The 16,323-nt window shown below is 52.2% G+C and overlaps 3 protein-coding genes across 6 annotated transcripts in view; 2 read left to right on the top strand and 1 right to left on the bottom strand.

The window, feature by feature from the left end:
- The first annotated feature begins 693 nt into the window (after positions 1 to 693).
- Positions 694 to 3,216, top strand: Ccer2 (coiled-coil glutamate rich protein 2). Its single transcript, XM_059253392.1, has 5 exons — positions 694 to 757; positions 936 to 976; positions 1,132 to 1,219; positions 1,526 to 2,031; positions 2,976 to 3,216. The coding sequence occupies exons 1-5, from the start codon at positions 694 to 696 to the stop codon at positions 3,063 to 3,065; spliced, it is 789 nt and encodes a 262-aa protein (XP_059109375.1). The 3' UTR covers positions 3,066 to 3,216.
- Positions 3,217 to 3,357: 141 nt separating this feature from the next.
- On the bottom strand, positions 3,358 to 15,780 carry Nfkbib (NFKB inhibitor beta). Of its 2 annotated transcripts, XM_059276660.1 has the most exons (7): positions 15,702 to 15,780; positions 12,273 to 12,346; positions 6,498 to 6,603; positions 6,081 to 6,414; positions 4,840 to 4,928; positions 4,490 to 4,759; positions 3,358 to 3,524 (listed from the first exon to the last, which is right to left on the bottom strand). In XM_059276660.1, the coding sequence occupies exons 2-7, from the start codon at positions 12,329 to 12,331 to the stop codon at positions 3,423 to 3,425; spliced, it is 960 nt and encodes a 319-aa protein (XP_059132643.1). In that variant the 5' UTR covers positions 12,332 to 12,346; positions 15,702 to 15,780; the 3' UTR covers positions 3,358 to 3,422. The 2 variants fall into 2 exon arrangements, with proteins under 2 accessions (XP_059132643.1, XP_059132635.1); XM_059276652.1 differs by lacking the exons at positions 12,273 to 12,346; positions 15,702 to 15,780 and adding an exon at positions 10,267 to 11,446.
- The window catches only part of Sirt2 (sirtuin 2), a 24,530-nt gene continuing 18,858 nt past the window's right edge, over positions 10,652 to 16,323 (top strand). The window contains exons 1-4 of one of the 3 annotated variants that reach the window (XM_059276633.1): positions 10,652 to 10,890; positions 11,635 to 11,681; positions 15,715 to 15,763; positions 15,995 to 16,108. In XM_059276633.1, coding sequence (XP_059132616.1) covers positions 10,875 to 10,890; positions 11,635 to 11,681; positions 15,715 to 15,763; positions 15,995 to 16,108 — 226 coding nt within the window. In that variant the 5' untranslated portion in view covers positions 10,652 to 10,874. Of the gene's footprint in view, positions 10,891 to 11,483; positions 11,538 to 11,634; positions 11,682 to 15,714; positions 15,764 to 15,994; positions 16,109 to 16,323 lie in introns of those variants that run through there. The other 2 variants (XM_059276639.1, XM_059276647.1) reach the window with 2 other exon arrangements.

The raw sequence follows: 16,323 nt of genomic DNA, 5'->3' as shown, positions 1-16,323 counted from the left end.
TCCTTGGAACCCACATAGAAGCCATGTGCTCTTGTAACCCAAGCACTAAGTGGACGGACAGTTGGATCTCAGGAGCTTGCTGGCCAACTGGTCTATCCTAGCTCCAGGTTCAGTAAGAGACCATCTCAGAAAATAAAGTGCGTATGTCACACACATGGTACTGGGGTGGCATGTAGCCCCATGAAGTTCCCAGTGCAGGGCACTGCCCAAGCACCCTCACATTTCATTCTCACCCAAGAGCTCTGGAGTAGGTTGTCACCAAAACTTTCCTAAATATAACAAAGCTTAAGCAGTTGTCCCAGCACTGCACAGCTGGTGGATGGTGGAGCGGGGACCTGGCCAGAGGAGCTCGCACCTCCGAGGAAATAGATTTAGGAGGATCCACTTTCCAGATGAGGGGAGCTGAGAAAAGGAGAGTTGCCCAGTTCCCATGTGAGTCTCTGGGGAGAACCTTCCCCCACACCCCCACCCCGTGCTCCTGGGCCAGAAGCCCGGAGGGGTGCATGCTTGAGTGTGTTCCCATGAATAATTGAGGGTCCTGGAGCGTCCCACAGCTGTCCTCTCTCCCTAAGCTGGGGAGAGGGTGGTGGTGATGTCATTTCCTCCCCCTGCTGGGGCCACTGCACCTGGGTTATAAGGCTCTGGCACTGGCTGTCCACTCAGGGGAGAGGTCCCAGGTCCAGACTCCCCACCATGCTGCGCCGGGTACCCACCTCCACAGTGCTGCTCCCGCTGTTGGCCCTGCTGCTGGGGGCTGGTGAGTCCAGAGTCCACAGAGGGATTCGGTGGCAGGGCAGTACACCTGGGGTCGGGCTATAGACGGGCAGCGGAGCGTACACATAGGGACAGCACACGTGGCCGGTGTGGCTGGTGGACTGAGGTTCTGGGGAGTTGGGATCAGTACCACGGACAGTGGCTGTTTCCTCCCTCCACAGCCTCCTCGGCTCCCCTGGCGCCCAGACCCTCCAAAGAGGAGGTGAGAGAGGAAACCTTCTTTGCCCTCCCCATCCCGTTGGGTCCCCTCTGCCCAACTTCTCCAGGATCCCCACCTCTTTCCTTTGATCGATAGCCACTCTGTTTTCCCAACTCCCTTGCCCTTGGCCTTCCTCTGACCTTTCTTCTTGCCCCCAGCTAACCCGCTGTCTAGCGGAGGTGGTCATGGAGGTGCTGACACTGGGCCAGGCCCAGAGAGGCCCCTGCACAGCTCTGCTCCACAAAGGTAGGGAGGCCTTAGTTCCCCTCAGACTCCCAACATCCTTCCCTACTCTCCTACTGGCCCACAGTGCATGGTGGAAGAATTCCCAGGTCTGGGATAGTGTGGTACTACTTACCCCCCCCCCCCCCACATGACAAGCCTTGCTCCCTTGAAGCTCCCTGCAGCTTAGGGACTGGAGCATCTGCAGCCAGTGATGCCCCCTCCCAGTGCCAAGCAGTTACCTTCATGATGGCGGGGAGGACCCGGAACTCTTCAGGGCCTCCATTTCTCAGTTGGATGCACAAAGAGCACCCTGTCTTTTCCTGCCAGAGATATTCGAGACAGAGCCCCGTGGCTGTGTGTCCCTTGAGGAGAAGAGGATGCTGGGTGGGCAGTTCAACAAGCAGGAGGCTGGAGAGATGAGGTCCAGCCAGGAGATAAGGGACAAGGAAGAGGAGGAAGCAGAGAGGACCCACGAGTCTGAGGTGCGGGAACAGGCCATCCACACACAGCTCCACAGCCGGCTCCATCAGGAGGAGGAGAAGGAGGAGGAAGAGAAGAGCCAGCCAGGGAAGGCCTTGGAGCGTATGTGGGAGCAGCAATTAGAGAGTGCCAGGGGCCCCCAGAAGCGGGTGGCTGAGAAGGCCAATGATGAGGAGACGGCCCAGTTTCGGGCAGAGGAGAAGGGCATGCAGCTGCTGGACGGAGGCCGCCACCTGTGGCAGGGGGCCGAGATGGCCGGGGCAGAAGGGCGTGAAGGGTCCTCAAGCCACCATCGCCACCCGGAGCAGCCAGGCACCAAGGCCAAACAGGAGGAAGAGGCAGAGGAAGAAGAGGCATCAGAGCAGGTGAGTGGGGGGGGGGGGCACTCCAAGGCCACCCAAGGGGTCTCTTCCAACACCTCCCAGTGCTGGGCCACAATCAAATCCACCATGAGATGGGTCAGAGTGACCAAGTATGCACCAGGACTAGGTAGCATCGCCCAAGCAAGGACAGTGACCAGGAAGACCCCACTAATTACCCAGAGCATCAGGTAAGCCACCGTTGCCGGTCTGCACCAGTAAGTCGGCTCCCACGGGAGCTAGCGGCTACTCTCCTGGTTCACTAGGCTAGTGACAGACTGTTGGCTAAGTCATGCAAAGTTGAACATGTCCCACAGGCCAGCAAGATGGCTCAGGGGGTAAAGGCACTTGCTGCCAAGCCTGGGGACCTGAGTTCAATCCCTAGCTCCCCCATGGAAGATGGAGAGGACTGACTCCCACAGGTTGTCCTCTGACTCTCCACACACGCTGTGGTACACATGTGCACATCCACATCCACAACAAATAAAGGTATAAACTTGGTTTTTCCTTTTTCAATTATGGGCTGGAGAGATGGTTTAACAGTTCAAAACAGTTTTCTTTTACACGAATTAAATATAACCTTAATTGGGAGCAGCAATCAAAATGGCCATCACCTCAGATGGGTCACCCAGGGCCAGATATAGGTTTATGGTAGAATGTATCCCTAGCATGCACAGGCCCTGGGTTCAATTCCAAGCACTACATAAACCAGCTGTGATGACACACATCTGTAATTCCAGCACTCAGAAAGTGGAAGCAGAAGGATCAAGAGATCAATGTGGCAGGAAATGTGGACCTCCATGCTGGTCAGCTGGGAACAAAGATGGTAGCCATCACTGACCATGACAGACAGCTAGGAAGAGACTTCAGTGTATGAAGTGGCAGGTCTGATTCACAGTGGTCACAGAGGTGGTAACTGGATTTCTGATCTCCCCCAGGAAGATGATGTGGAACGGCTAGAGCGCATGAAGGAGCAGCTAAAGAAGGCCACCGCCATGCTGGGAGAGGCACTTGGGAGGGAAGGCTAACCCCTCGCCACTCTCCTCCTTTCCCATACTCCCTAAGGCTCAGACAGTTGCCCTCAGAGCCCCCAATCCACCTGGCATCCTGCTCCACTTCCAGCTGGCAGGGACTGGTGTACAAGGGTGTGCCTGAGAACCGAGTCTGAGAGAAGTCTGAGGGGGGCAGGGGCTGGGTTCAGACTGACTCAGCGCCCCCCCCCCACCATCCCTCTGAGTGAATAAAGCACAAAGCAAACCCCTGGCTCACTCTTGGCTTTGGAGGGATGGGCCTGAAATAAGCAGGGAAGCACTATCGATCTGGGCTCTGGCTGTCAGGTCGGAAGTTTTATTAAATTGGAAATTATATTAATATTAGAACTTAAGTCAGGCGGGGTTGGGGTCATCAGGAAGAGGTTTGGATGCCGGGGAGGGAGGTAGCCGGTTTTGGCTCCTGCCACTGTGGACCACGATGTCATCATATTCATCCTGGGGACAGAGAGGGATAGCACAGGGGTCAGGTACTGCCCACTGCCCAGGTCACAGCACCTAATGGGGTCTCACTGTGACACCTGGGTCCCCTTTACCCTTCCTTTAATATCCTCACTCTCAATGCGCCATGCTGGAGGCCATGGCTCAGCACCCCTTCCCCACCACTACCCTGTGGTCCCAGCCCCCCAGTGGCTCAGGTATCACAACCACCTGACTTGGCTCTCTCCCCTCTGCCTTCACCCACCTCCGGCCCTCTTCCTGCTCTACCAGCCCATCCCCAGGGGTATGCTGTTGTCTGGGTTCTTCACTAGTGCTCCCCCACCCCCCCCACCCCCCGGCTGAGGTCTTTCCCTACCACCAGTGTTCCGGCCACTCTGACCAAGGTCACCTACCTACAGCCCAAGTTCTGCATCTCCTGCTGTCAGAGTTCAGACCCTCTCTGCCTGTGTTCATGCCCACCTCTGGAGGAAGTCTAACTTAGCTCGTCTTTGTTGGTGTTTTTCTTTTTCACGGTCTCACTATGCAGCCCTTGCTGGCCTCAAACCCACAGACATCCACTGCCTCTGCCTCCTGAATCCCGGGATTCCAGGCTAATGTGTGCCACCATGACAGATTGCCTTAGCTGTTCAGCCACCACGGCCACCACTGCCCAAGTCTACGGCAGTTCCCCCATCTCCTGTGTCCCCTGTCTGAGTTCCCTGAGAGCATCCGCCCAGCTTTCTCGTTCCTGGTTGACCCTGACCCTGCAGCTGGGGTACCCGCTCCCGACTCACGCCCTCATCTCTCGTTGCTGGTTGACCCTGACCCTGCAGCTGGGGTACCCGCGCCCGACTCACGCCCTCATCTCTCCTTGCTGGTTGACCCTGACCCTGCAGCTGGGGTACCCGCACCCGACTCACGCCCTCATCTCTCCTTGCTGGTTGACCCTGACCCTCCAGCTGGGGTACCCGCACCCGACTCACGCCCTCATCTCTGCTGTCGCTGTCACTGTCGCTGCTGCTGCTGCTGCAAGGGCCGAGCTTATCATCCTCATCGTCGGGTTCAGGGGCTCCATGCGCACGGAGGAGGCGGGCAAGGATGGGGTTGGGCCGCAGCAGGGCACTGCCAAGTGGCGTGCGGCCCCCATACATGCGGGCGGTGGGGTCAGCCCCGGCCTTCAGGAGAAGCTCCAGCACGGTGGCCGCCTGGGCCTCTACTGCCAGGTGCAGAGGGGTCCGGCCGCACGTGGGCTCCTGTGGATGTGCCAGAGCAGTCAGTGAGACCGAAGAGGGGACTGTGCCTTCCCCCACACGGGCCCACCACCGTGGCTCACCGGTTTATTGAGGTCAGCTCCAGCATTCCTGAGGAGCCGGACCATCTCCACATCTTTGTGGATGACAGCTACATGGAGTGGGGTGTGGCCTGGGGATAGAGCAATTGGTGTCAGATGAGAGGCTAAGGAGCCTCAGCTTGGTCATGACCCTAAGAAGAGCTATGTGAGCTAAGGATACCGGGTTTGGAGGCTGGCTGCTGAATTCCAGATGCCTCAGTGTCGGCATGCTGGTGGGTGTAAGCCTGAGTGGTGCAGGGTCTGGGATCTACAAGCCTGGGGACGCTGAATGAGAGCACTTAATCTGTGGACCAACAGAACCAAGTCTTTGGTCTGCCTTCACAAAGAACAGAGGCTGGACTGGGATGTACAGCTCTTGAGTTCCATCCCCAGCATCAGAAAGAAAACAAACAAGGATAATAACAATAGAAGTCCCACAAAGGACCTGGGACACTGGCTACCAGGTGACCTCAGCCCATTTATGGAGAAGCCAGGTTCTTTTCCCACGAGGCCTGACTGAGGAGGGTAAACTCTGCATCCTCTGCCCATGGCTGGGAGCGTGGGATGGATCCTCTCATCCTGGGCAGGCTGGGCTAGTGACTTATACTTGGGAACAGTTCTGGAGGGAAGGCACCTTGCAGATGGGTAGTCCAGGCTCAACCACTGTATCCTGGCATTTCAGGATCTGTGGGTGGCAGGTCTGGGCCTCAAGTGGTTTGATGACCAGGGGAAGAGGAGCTCTGTATGTCTAATTCTTAATACCCCTGAGGCGGAGTGAAGGTCCTTGGACCCAATGCTGGGATTTCTGGAGTCTGGGGATAATCTTGCTTTTACGAGCTTTGGGGTTTTTTTTTGTTTGTTTGTTTGTTTTTTGGTTGTTGTTTTTTTTTAAACAGAGGCTCACTATGTAGCACAGGCTGAACCTGACCTCATGATGTTTCTGCTTCTGGCTTCTACCACCCAAGGGCTGGGATTATAGGCACACATAGCCATGCCCTGAGGTGGGTGTTTGTTTGAGACAGGGTCTCCTGAACCTATTCTGGCCTCAAACCAGCTAGATAGCAGCAAAGATGACCCTGAACATGCCTAGTTTGTGCCGGAGATCAAACCCAGGGCTCCGAGTATGCCAGATAAGCACTCCATCGATTTAGTTATATCTGCAGCCAGCGGCTGGGTTTCAAGTTGGGTAAGAGCCAGTAGCTTGGTTCCCTGGCTCTGGCCAGGAGTTCGCGTCCTTCCCTCACCCTCATAGTTTTCAGCTTCTAGCTGCAGCTTCCAGTCTTCATCACTCGGCTCCTCTTCGTTCTCTGGGTTGGGCTGGGGGTTCACAGCAACAGGGGTGTGGCTGGTGTCTGGGGTTTGGTCCTGGCTCTGAGTGAGGTAGATATCTGAGGCATCCCTTGGGCATCTGGGGCGGGCCTGGAGCAGCACGCATGCGCACGTGTGGGCCCTCACCCGGCAGGCCAAGTGCAGCGCGGTGTGGCCCCCTCTCTCAGCCACCAACACTCCTGCGCCAGCTGCATACAACTTCTCTACCGTGGATGCCTCCCCCAGGATGGCTGCTAGGTGCAGGGCTGTCTACAGGGATAGAGGGCAGGGGTTAGGGCCATATTGACAATCCCGGACCCAGCTCCCTAGAGCGACCATCCCCAGTGGCTTACTTGGCCTAGGTCATTCTGCAGGTCCAGGTACTCAGTGCCGGCGGAGAAGCCCAAGAGGAAATCCAGGAAGGGCTCATGCCGATGTATCACGGCCAAGTGCAGGGCCCTGGGGACAGAAGGCAGGGGTCAATAAACAGAGTGTCTACTGTCTGCTACAGACTGTGGCCACAGTTGGAACACTTCGGTGTCCGGGAGAGCAGGGACAGGAGTTAATCCAGCAACTTGGTTTGTCTGGCTGGTTGGTGTTCTGAGATAAGACAAGGGTCTTCATAATTGCCCAGGCTGACCTTGAGTTCAAGTTCTTCCCGCTTCAGCCTCCTGAGTAGCTGGGCTGGCAAGCCTGTGAAAAGTAGGCCCAGCCACCAACTTGGTTTCACCAGTGTTTATAAGGAACTTAGCCAGCTATAATAGCTCAAATTCCTGCACCTGGGGAAGCTGAGGCAGGAGGATTGTTATTTCAAGGCCAGACTGGGCTACATGGTGGGTTCTAGACCAGCATGGTCAAATACTAAATAGTGAGATTCTGTCACCAAAAATAGGCTGGGCATGGTGGCATTGTGAAAGAGGCAGAGACTGGTGGATCTTTGTGAATTCCAGGCCAGTCTGGTCCACACGGTGAGTTCCAGGTCAGCCAGGGCTACACTGTGAAACCTTGTCTCACATAATAATAATGAAAGTGAAGAGCAATGGAGGTAGACAGTGACCATGGGTCAATGGCTTCCACACACAAACACACACATACACACACAGACTCACTGGGTATGATAGCCCCAGCTTCTAATTTTAGCACTTCAGAAGTTGAGGCAGGAGGATCACAAGTTTAAGGCCAGCCTGGGCTACACAGGGAAGCCCTGACTCAAAAATCAAAATACAAAAAAGTGGAAAACAAGGGCTGGGGCTGGGGTGGGTTGGGGGAGCACTTGCCTAGCATGGGCAAGACCTCACACACACACACAACAATGGCTCTAATAACAGACCTTCAATTACATAAAGCAAAAGCTAACAGAATGAGAAGCAATGGACAAATCCATAGACTTGGAGATTTCCATAGGTCTCTGTCACCGATTGTTCGAAGGAACGGAAGATATCAGCAAAGAGACAGTAGACTAGAAGAGCAGGGTTTGTGGTTGTTGGTGCTTGGTTTTTGCAGCAGTGGACTGAACCTAAGGCCCCGTGCATGCAGGGAAGCATGCTACCACTGAGTTACATCCTCAGCCTTTGTTCCCTTTATTTTGAGATAGAGCTTTGCTGTTAGTGTTCCCCAGGATGGACTTGAATTCACTCTGTTCCCAGGCAGGTCCTGAACTTCAGAATCTTCCTGCCTCAGTCTTCGTTGTAGCTGGAAATACACACACAGCTTTGAATAACACTGCTAACCAACACTACCTCTAAATCACAGACTATTTATTTATTCAGTGTATGTGTCCTTGACTGTATGGATGTGCATGGCGTGCTAACAGAGGCCGGAAGAGGGCAGCAGACCCCTGGGGACTGGAGTTATAGACAGTTGTGAGCTGCCATGTGAGTGCTGGGAACTGAACCTGGGTGGGTCCTCTAGAAGAGCAGCTATTGCTCTTAACTAGTGAGCCATCTCTCCAATCCCATTTTATATATTCTTTATAAGTGTACAAATAACACATTCTGGGCAAAAAAAAAAGAGTCTCAGTAAATCAAAATGAATTCCCATGGGGACACAATTCCTGACAGAGCACTTGCCTAGCACTCAGAAGGTCTGGGGTTGATGCCCAGCACTCAAAGAGAAAAACTAGAGACTTCAAATCAAGCAAAGAATATTCTCTGCCCACAGTGAAATGAAATTCAAAACTGGCAACAGAAAAAAGACATCTGGAAATTCCTCCAAGGGTGGAAATGAACATGCTTCTTCATAATCTACTGGCCAAAGGAGAAATCAAAAGAGAAATCAGAAAATATTCAATTAAGTGAAAACAAAAATACAATATATCAGAAGTTCTCTGGAGGGAATATTTATAGTGCTCAATGCACATTAGAAAAGAGAAAAGGGGGCTGGAGAGATGGCCCAGTGGTTAAGAGCACTGGCTGCTCTTCCAGAGGACCCAGGTTCAATTCCCAGCACCCACATGGCCACTCACAACTGTCTATAACTCCAGTTCCAGGGGACCCTGACACCCATGGCAAAAACCACCAATGTACATAAAATAGAAATAAATACATTAAAAAAGAAAAAAAAAGAGAAAAGGTGAGCTGGGGAGTAGCCCCCTTGGTAGAGTGCTTGCTTAGTGTTCACAATCAGTCCCCAGCAGAAGCCAGGCATGCACCACCATGCCTAGAACCCCAGGCAGAAAGATCAAGAGTTTAAGGCTAGCCAGGTAGTTGTGGCGCACGCCTTTAATCCCAGCACTTGGGAGGCAGAGGCAGATCTCTGTGAGTTCAAGGACAGCCTGGTCTACTGAGCGAGTTCCAGGACAGGCAGCAAAACTATTCAGAGAAACCCTGTCTTGAAAAAAAACCAAAAAAGGAAGGGAGAAAAAGAAAATTACAAAACTTAATCCAAAGTAATTAGAATAAAATAATAAAGGAACAGGGACCAATAAAATAGAAAGCGAAAAATAAGAAAATTAAGGAAACTACACCTGGTTCTTTAAGATTAGCGTTTATTGTGTTCCCCTCATGGGTCAGACACTGAGTCACTGGGCATACTCAATAAGCACAAAGGACAAAAAAATCCCGGGTACAATCCCTTACACAGACCTTCACCACAGCTGTCTCTTCTCCCCAACTTAGGTACTAAGCAAAATTTCCTGCTTTTAAAAATTATTTTTTAATCTCCATTTCCTCCTTTTCCAGGTTCTCCCAGGCTGTCCTCAAAACTAGAGATCCGCCGGGCGGTGGTGGCGCACGCCTTTAATCCCAGCACTCGGGAGGCAGAGCCAGGTGGATCTCTGTGCGTTCAAGGCCAGCCTGGGCTACCAAGTGAGTTCCAGGAAAGGCGCAAAGCTACACAGAGAAACCCTGTCTCGAAAAACAAAAAAACAAAAAAAAAAAAAAAAAAAACAAAAAAAAACAAACAACTAGAGATCCTCTTGTCTTGGCCCACTGAGTGCTGGGATTACAAATGTAGTCACAAACTCAGCTCCAACTAAAAACAGGGACTAGAAGGTGGTAGTGTGGGAGAAACATTTGGTTAACAGATGAATCTATCCTCATGGAAATGAGATTCTGAATTTTATGTAGCTCTGGCTGGCCGGGAACTCATTCTGTAGACCAGGCTGGCCTCGAACTCACAGAGATCCACCTGCCTCTGCCTTCCGGGGGCTGGGATTAAAGATGTGCGATACCACCGCCCGGCCTCAATTTCTTAATTGCAGATCTGCGCTGGAATTGTCAGAGTTGTAGAGCCCAGGACTAATTTTGGAAAACAAAATCTGGCTTATACAAGAGTAGCTAAAGATCAAAGACCACATTTGGAAGCAAGATGTCAGAAGGTGTGGGAACTAGAGTGCTAACAAAGGTTTGGGGATCCGGTCGGAAAGGTTCAGATCCAGTTTGGGGATCAGTAGGTACGATGTGGATTTCAGGAGCAAAAATTTAGAGTTCAAGAGAGATGAGACTCTTGACTGTGGGTGAAGACAGACTAGTCTTCTCACAACTTAGTATTTGGGAGTTATGGGTCAGGAAGTCCAGCATCAGAGGTCAGCGTTAGGAAGGAGAAGAAGCCACAGGAACCATAGGGTAACGGGGACTCGGGTAGGATCCCAGGGCTCCGTTTGGTAATTTAAGGTTTACTCACGTGTCCCCATCCTCAGTGACGTAGCCGAAGACCAGGGGCGCCCAGGACAGCTCGGGGCCCAGCTCTGCGCCCAGCCCTGGTCCTCCGGGAGCCGCGGCGTCGGGACCTAGAGAGCCTAGGCCGCTGTCACACCATTCATCGGCGTCCGCAGTTTTCCCCAAGCACGCGACCCCGGCCATGGTCCCAGCCACCTCGGGTGGCCCCCTGTGGTCGCCCGCCTGTCGCTGGGCTCCGCGGTGATCTCCAGTGCTTCCGCCCTGCTGGGAATTCCCCAACACGCCCCCTCTTCTACCCAATCAAAATGTGTTACATAGCTTCACCCCGCCCCTGTGCAGCACCAGAACCAATCAGAATAATGAGGTGGACACCGGCTCGCTGAGTTTCCCCACTTTTTCCAGACGCCCTTTATCAATATGGCTACAAGCGCCATGCCTTTTGGGATTTGTAGTTCTATGCCATGAGAGGTGTAGTGTACGAAAGCGGTTGCGGGACTGCGTTGGCTACTGGGAGTTGTAGTTCTCTAATCCTTTCTCGGTCCCCTCTTGTTTCCGGTGCCGTCACGGGACAGAGCAGTCGGTGACAGCTCCGAGGGCCCCCACCCCGCTCCCATGGCCGAGCCGGACCGTGAGTCGGGGGCCCAGATGGGAGGGTCGGGCCGCGCCGGGGCCTGGCTTTGGGCTGCAGGCCCCGGGGCCCGAGGGCAGGTTCGGTGGGGTGGGAGAAAGGGGCTACGTTAAGGGAGTGGGATTTGGAGGGCCATTGCTAAGTGGTCGATATTGCTAGGTTGGTGGGTTTCTGGGCTGTGAGATTTTAAGGGTCCGTTTGCCAAGTTCTTAATGATCGCATTTCTCGCACTTTGGTTGCTGAGGACCCTCGTTGCTAAGGACCAAAGTTGCCACGATCCTGGTTGCTAAGTTTGTCTGGTGTTAGGGGCAACTATAGGATGTTCGGGGACCCCTCCTGCCCCTTTCTATCTCATTCCTTCGGTTCCTGTGCCTCTCCTAAACCTCCAAGCTCCACTGCATCTCCTCTCCCATACTCAACTCTTCAGCAGAAGTATCCCTACTCGTATCTCCTGAAAAACTTCGCCCTCCCTCATTCTCCCCGCTGACACACACGCTACCATGTCCTGCCTAATTCTGAAGCCTTCCTTCAGTCCTGTTTCGCCTGCTTTCTCCTCCTAAACCTTCCCCTCCTCAGCCTTTCCACCTCACACAGCCTTTCCCCATCTCTGACAGTTTTACTACCATCCCTGACTCCAGGATGATTAGGTTGGTGGGTCCTCCTGTTGCCCTCCACCACTGTGAACCCCTCATCCCCCTAACTATTCCCCCCACTGTAACCACGTCTGCTCCCCCTCCTCCCCAGCCTCTGACCCTCTGGAGACCCAGGCAGGGAAGGTGCAGGAGGCTCAGGTGAGATGGGGGAAAGGGTGGAGGGAAGGAGAGAGATGGACTTGGTTCCACATTCCACACTGGGGGGAGGTGGCAAGGGGAGACTTTTACCCGAGGGCCCTTGGCTTATGGTCCTGATCCCTAACTCTGTGTGGGGATTAGTACAGCCTCCTGGGGAATGGTGGCTTCTGAGGACTGTCAAGGAAAAATGAACAGCCTCAACCACCGGTTGGTGGCCCTTCCATATTGTCCCCTTTGCTGACTGTTACCCACCCCCTTCCTCAATCCCTTCTGAACCTCATGTGTGCTGGGCCTGAAAGGGACAGTTTTCCGGTTTGATCCTCAAACTCACAGGTCTCATGGGGTGGGGGACATGACCTTATAGGGTTGATTTTAAAAGTAGCACAGAAGCTGGGTGTGATGTCCTACATCTGTAATCCCAGCGCCTGGGAGGCTGGGGTAGGAAGATGGAGAATTGACAGGCAGCTGGACCATATAGTGAGGCTCTGTCTGGGGAGAGGCACTCCAGGAGTGATTATAGAAGGTTCTAGACAAACTCTTCCTTGGAGGAACTCACAAGCGGATCTAGGAACAAGACCAAGATATAGTCACAGTGTCATAAGTGAAGTGATTTCGAATTTTCTTAAATAAGACCAGATATGGTGTTTCATGCAGAGTGTGAAGACCTGAAGAGCAAAGAGGAGGAGGAGTAAACATTTTCAGTAATGGTTGCTGGGTAGTCCTTTATTGATGCTCTCCCTGTACTTTTAGTGTGCACGACCCCATTTGCTCTCTCCAGCATCCTGGTGAGCAGCAGGCCCTTCATGGACACTTTACAGATGAGGAACTTGATGCAGTGTCTCTTGGGTAGAGGGACAGGGAAGGGCTTAGAACCTGTAGGAAATATGCTGTGAGTCCAGTGGGGAGGCAGATGAACATCTCAAAGATGTTTGAAGACCCTGCCAATGCCTCTAGAGGTCCCAGAGTCCAGATTGTCCTCATGTACTAGACCAGTGGTTCTCAGCCTTCCTAATGCTGCAACTCTTTAATACAGTCTCTCATGCTGTGGTAACCCCCAACTATAAAATTATTTTTGTTACTACTTTATAACTTTATAATATAGTAATTCATAACTACTGTTATGAATTGTAATGTAAATATCTAATATGCAGCATATCTGATATTCCACCCCTGTGAAAGGGTTGTTCAAACCCCCAAAGGATCATGACCCATAGGTTGAGAACCATTGTACTAGACAATGCCTACAACCACTGAATGCCAGCATGCCCATCGATATGAGATCACTCTTCAAAGGGAGGCAGGTACAGAAGCTGTGGTCAACAATACACCCATAAGTGCTCAGCAGAGCTGTGACAACCCTGCTGTGGGTCTCTAGTATCTTTCTTGTCTGGCTTCCAAAATAAGACTTAATGCTAGACCAAAGGTTTCAGTCAGAAGGGGTTCTCAGTGGCAAAGATGATGTGGGGGTGTCAATTGCAGCCTTATCCAGACAGAGGAACACTAGAAATAGCCCCAGTGGCCATCAGGAGAGGGGAGTCAATGAACTATGGTTCATCATACAATGTGTTACTATGAAGCCACAATAAAGAATGAGGTGGGGGCTGGAAAGATGGCCCGGTGGCTAAGAATGTATACTGCTATTCCAGAGGACCTGAGTTCCATTCCAAGAACCCACATCAGGCAACTCACAAGTGACTTTAACTCCAGTTCCAGGGGATCTGACTCCATGAACGCTTGCACACACATGCACAAACATGCACATCTACACAGAATTAAATCTAAAAAAAGAATAAGGTGGGTCTGTGAGACAATGTTTAGTACTATACTCTGACATCACCCGTTTCTGTAATATGAATGAGTAAAAACTCATGCAGCACATACAGCTGGAGTTATTTCTGTTTAATCATTATTTGACGTTGCTTGGCATTTGTTCATTGTATGAAGGCTCAGGAGGCTGAAAATGCAGGATTATGAGTTGGAAGCCAGCTTGGGTGAGAAAGTAAGACCCGTCTCAAAAAAAAAAAAAAAAAAAAGCTTGTATAATCTCTTTTTTAATTTTTAAACTTTGTTTGTTTGTTTTGTGGGTAAGATGCCACAGTGATGTGTGGTAATCTGAGGGCATTTGTCCTCTCCTTCCACCATGTGGGACCTGGAATCAAACTCAGATTGTCAGGCTTAGTGGCAAGCACCTTTCCCTGGTAACCCTCTTGCCAGCTTGTGTAATATTTTTTTCTTGATTTTTCAAGACAGGGTTTCTCTGTGTAGCTTTGCGCCTTTCCTTTCCTGGAACTCACTCTGTAGCCCAGGCTGGCCTAGAACTCACAGAGATCCGCCTGGCTCTGTCTCCGAGTGCTGGGATTAAAGGCATGTGCCACCACCGCCCGGCCAGCTTGTGTAATTTTAAAACATCAGGAAAGAATTATCTTAGAATCAGGCGTGGTGGTGACATATCCCTATAATTCCAGCACCTAAGAAATAAAATAGGTGGGCCAGGAGTTCGGGGTCACTCTCAGATACATAACAGGTTGAAGCCAACCTGGGCTAGTCGGACCCTGTCTCAAAACAGTAGTAACAACGAAAGAATCTTTTTAAAAAATAATTTAGAAAGAAGGTTTGGGAGCAGAGTAGGGAAGGGGTGGCCTGGGGGCTTTTGAGCAGTTAGTTGACTGAGTAGATCAAACCCTGGCCTAGCACCCAGTCTGCATGCATTTAGTGGCAGAAGGTTCTAGAAGTCCTGTTATCTAGGCTGGGTGGTAAGTGGTGAATGTAGATAAAGTCCCTGCCCTTGTTTGGCTGATCTTATGGCACACGGTAGGTGTTTGTGATTCAGGGGGCTTTAAAGAAAAGAGGGGTGGACGGCCCTAAATAGGCTACCAGGGGGAATAGGAGGATCAGAGATGGAAACTGAGTCAAGGAAGCCAGAGCAGGACCCCAGGAGAGAGAACAGGCTGAACTAGGTAGAGCTCTGGGGTTGGGAGAGGGGGTCAGTGGAGGGAGATCGGGAGGCTGAGTGGGAACACTGGAAATTGGCATAAGGGCAGGGTGCAGTCAACTAAGGGGCAGTGAGGCCACTTGGCATGGGGACTGGGAGCAGAAGCTGGCTAAGGCCACTCTGGAACATGGTTGGAGCAAAGTGGGGTCCCCTTGAGAGGCTCACATCTGGGGACAGAGAAGCAGCATCACCAGTGCCTAGGCTGTAGCATAGCTGTGGCAGGTGGCCCAGGGAAGTAGAGAGGACCAGCCGAGATGCCAAGGGATTCACTGCTCAGCCTCACAGCAAACTCTGAGCTGCACGCACAAGTTGAGGCCCATGGGCTCGAGGTGGTGGTTGCCTAGTGTTCAGGAAGCCTTGGCTTCAGTCCCTAGTGTCTTGTCAGGCTGTGATGGTGGGCTAGTTAGAATGTCGGACATGAGCTCCAACGTGACACCTGTAATCCCAGCATTGGGGAGGTGGAGACAAAAGGATCAGAAGTTCAAGGTCTGTAGACTTCATAGCAAGTTTGAGGCCAGCCTGGGCTACATAAAATCCTATTTCAGAAAGCAAGCTAGGTATGGTGGCACATGCCTTTAATTCCAACAGTCAGAAAAAGGCAGAGGCAGGTGGATCTCTGAGTTCAAGGGCATTGTAGTAAACATAGTGAGTTCTAGGCCAATGAGGGACATATAATGAGACCCTGTCAAGAGAAAAAAGATGGGAGCAAGCATGGTGGGCCATGCCTTTAAGCCCAGGAGGCAGAGGCAGGTGGATCTCTGGGAGTTCTGGGTCAGCCTGGTCTACATAGCCAGTTCTAGGCCAGCTAGAGAGATCCCATTTCAAAAAAAAGATAAGGCCTAGGAAGTCAGTCACATGAGGAGACCTAGGTCCCCTCCCTATAGGCAACCTCTCCTAGAGCCCTCTACTGGCCCTCTACTTCTTTAGGCCACCTCCCAGTCAGAGCCCTACCTCTTTGAACCAGGTGGCACCCCATCCCTTCCCCTCCCTTTCTCCCTAACCCCACTTCTTGGGCTTGGCCATCCCACCTGCCCCTTCCAGGATTCAGACTCGGACACTGAGGGAGGAGCTTCTGGCGGAGCGGCAGAGAGTAAGTGTCTTCCTGGAGGAGGGGTGGGAGGTGATCTGGGGTCTGGACTGTAGGGTAGCTAATAGGAGTGATACCTAAAGCATGTAATAATGAGCTTGGTACTGGAGGCTGCTGGTTGTGGGGGACACTGGGACTTTGCTGGGAGGGGAGGATAGTAGATTGCATGGTTGGGCAAGGCCTGGGGCCCTGGCTCGATGCCCACCTGGCACTGTCTCTCTTGTTGTTGGTCAGTGGACTTCCTGCGGAATTTATTCTCCCAGACCCTGGGCCTGGGCTCCCAGAAGGAGCGTCTGCTGGACGAGCTGAGCCTTGAAGGAGTGACCCGCTACATGCAGAGCGAGCGCTGTGAGTCCCCCACTGCCTGGCCACTTCTCCCACCCCTGGCCCACAGTGACTTCAGATTTGTCAGGTATGAGAAGCAAGAAAAACTGCTGAGTATGGAGACACACACCTGTGATCTCAACTCTGAGCAGGTATAAAAGGATCAGCTTTTCAAGGTTAGCTTCGGCTATATTGTGCATTTAAGGCTAACCTGAGCTACATGACAGCTTTTCTAAAAT

The sequence above is a fragment of the Peromyscus eremicus genome, chromosome 1 (genome assembly GCF_949786415.1).
Source record: "Peromyscus eremicus chromosome 1, PerEre_H2_v1, whole genome shotgun sequence".
NCBI classification, from domain to species: domain Eukaryota; kingdom Metazoa; phylum Chordata; class Mammalia; order Rodentia; family Cricetidae; genus Peromyscus; species Peromyscus eremicus.
This window is presented reverse-complemented; position numbering and strand designations above follow the sequence as displayed.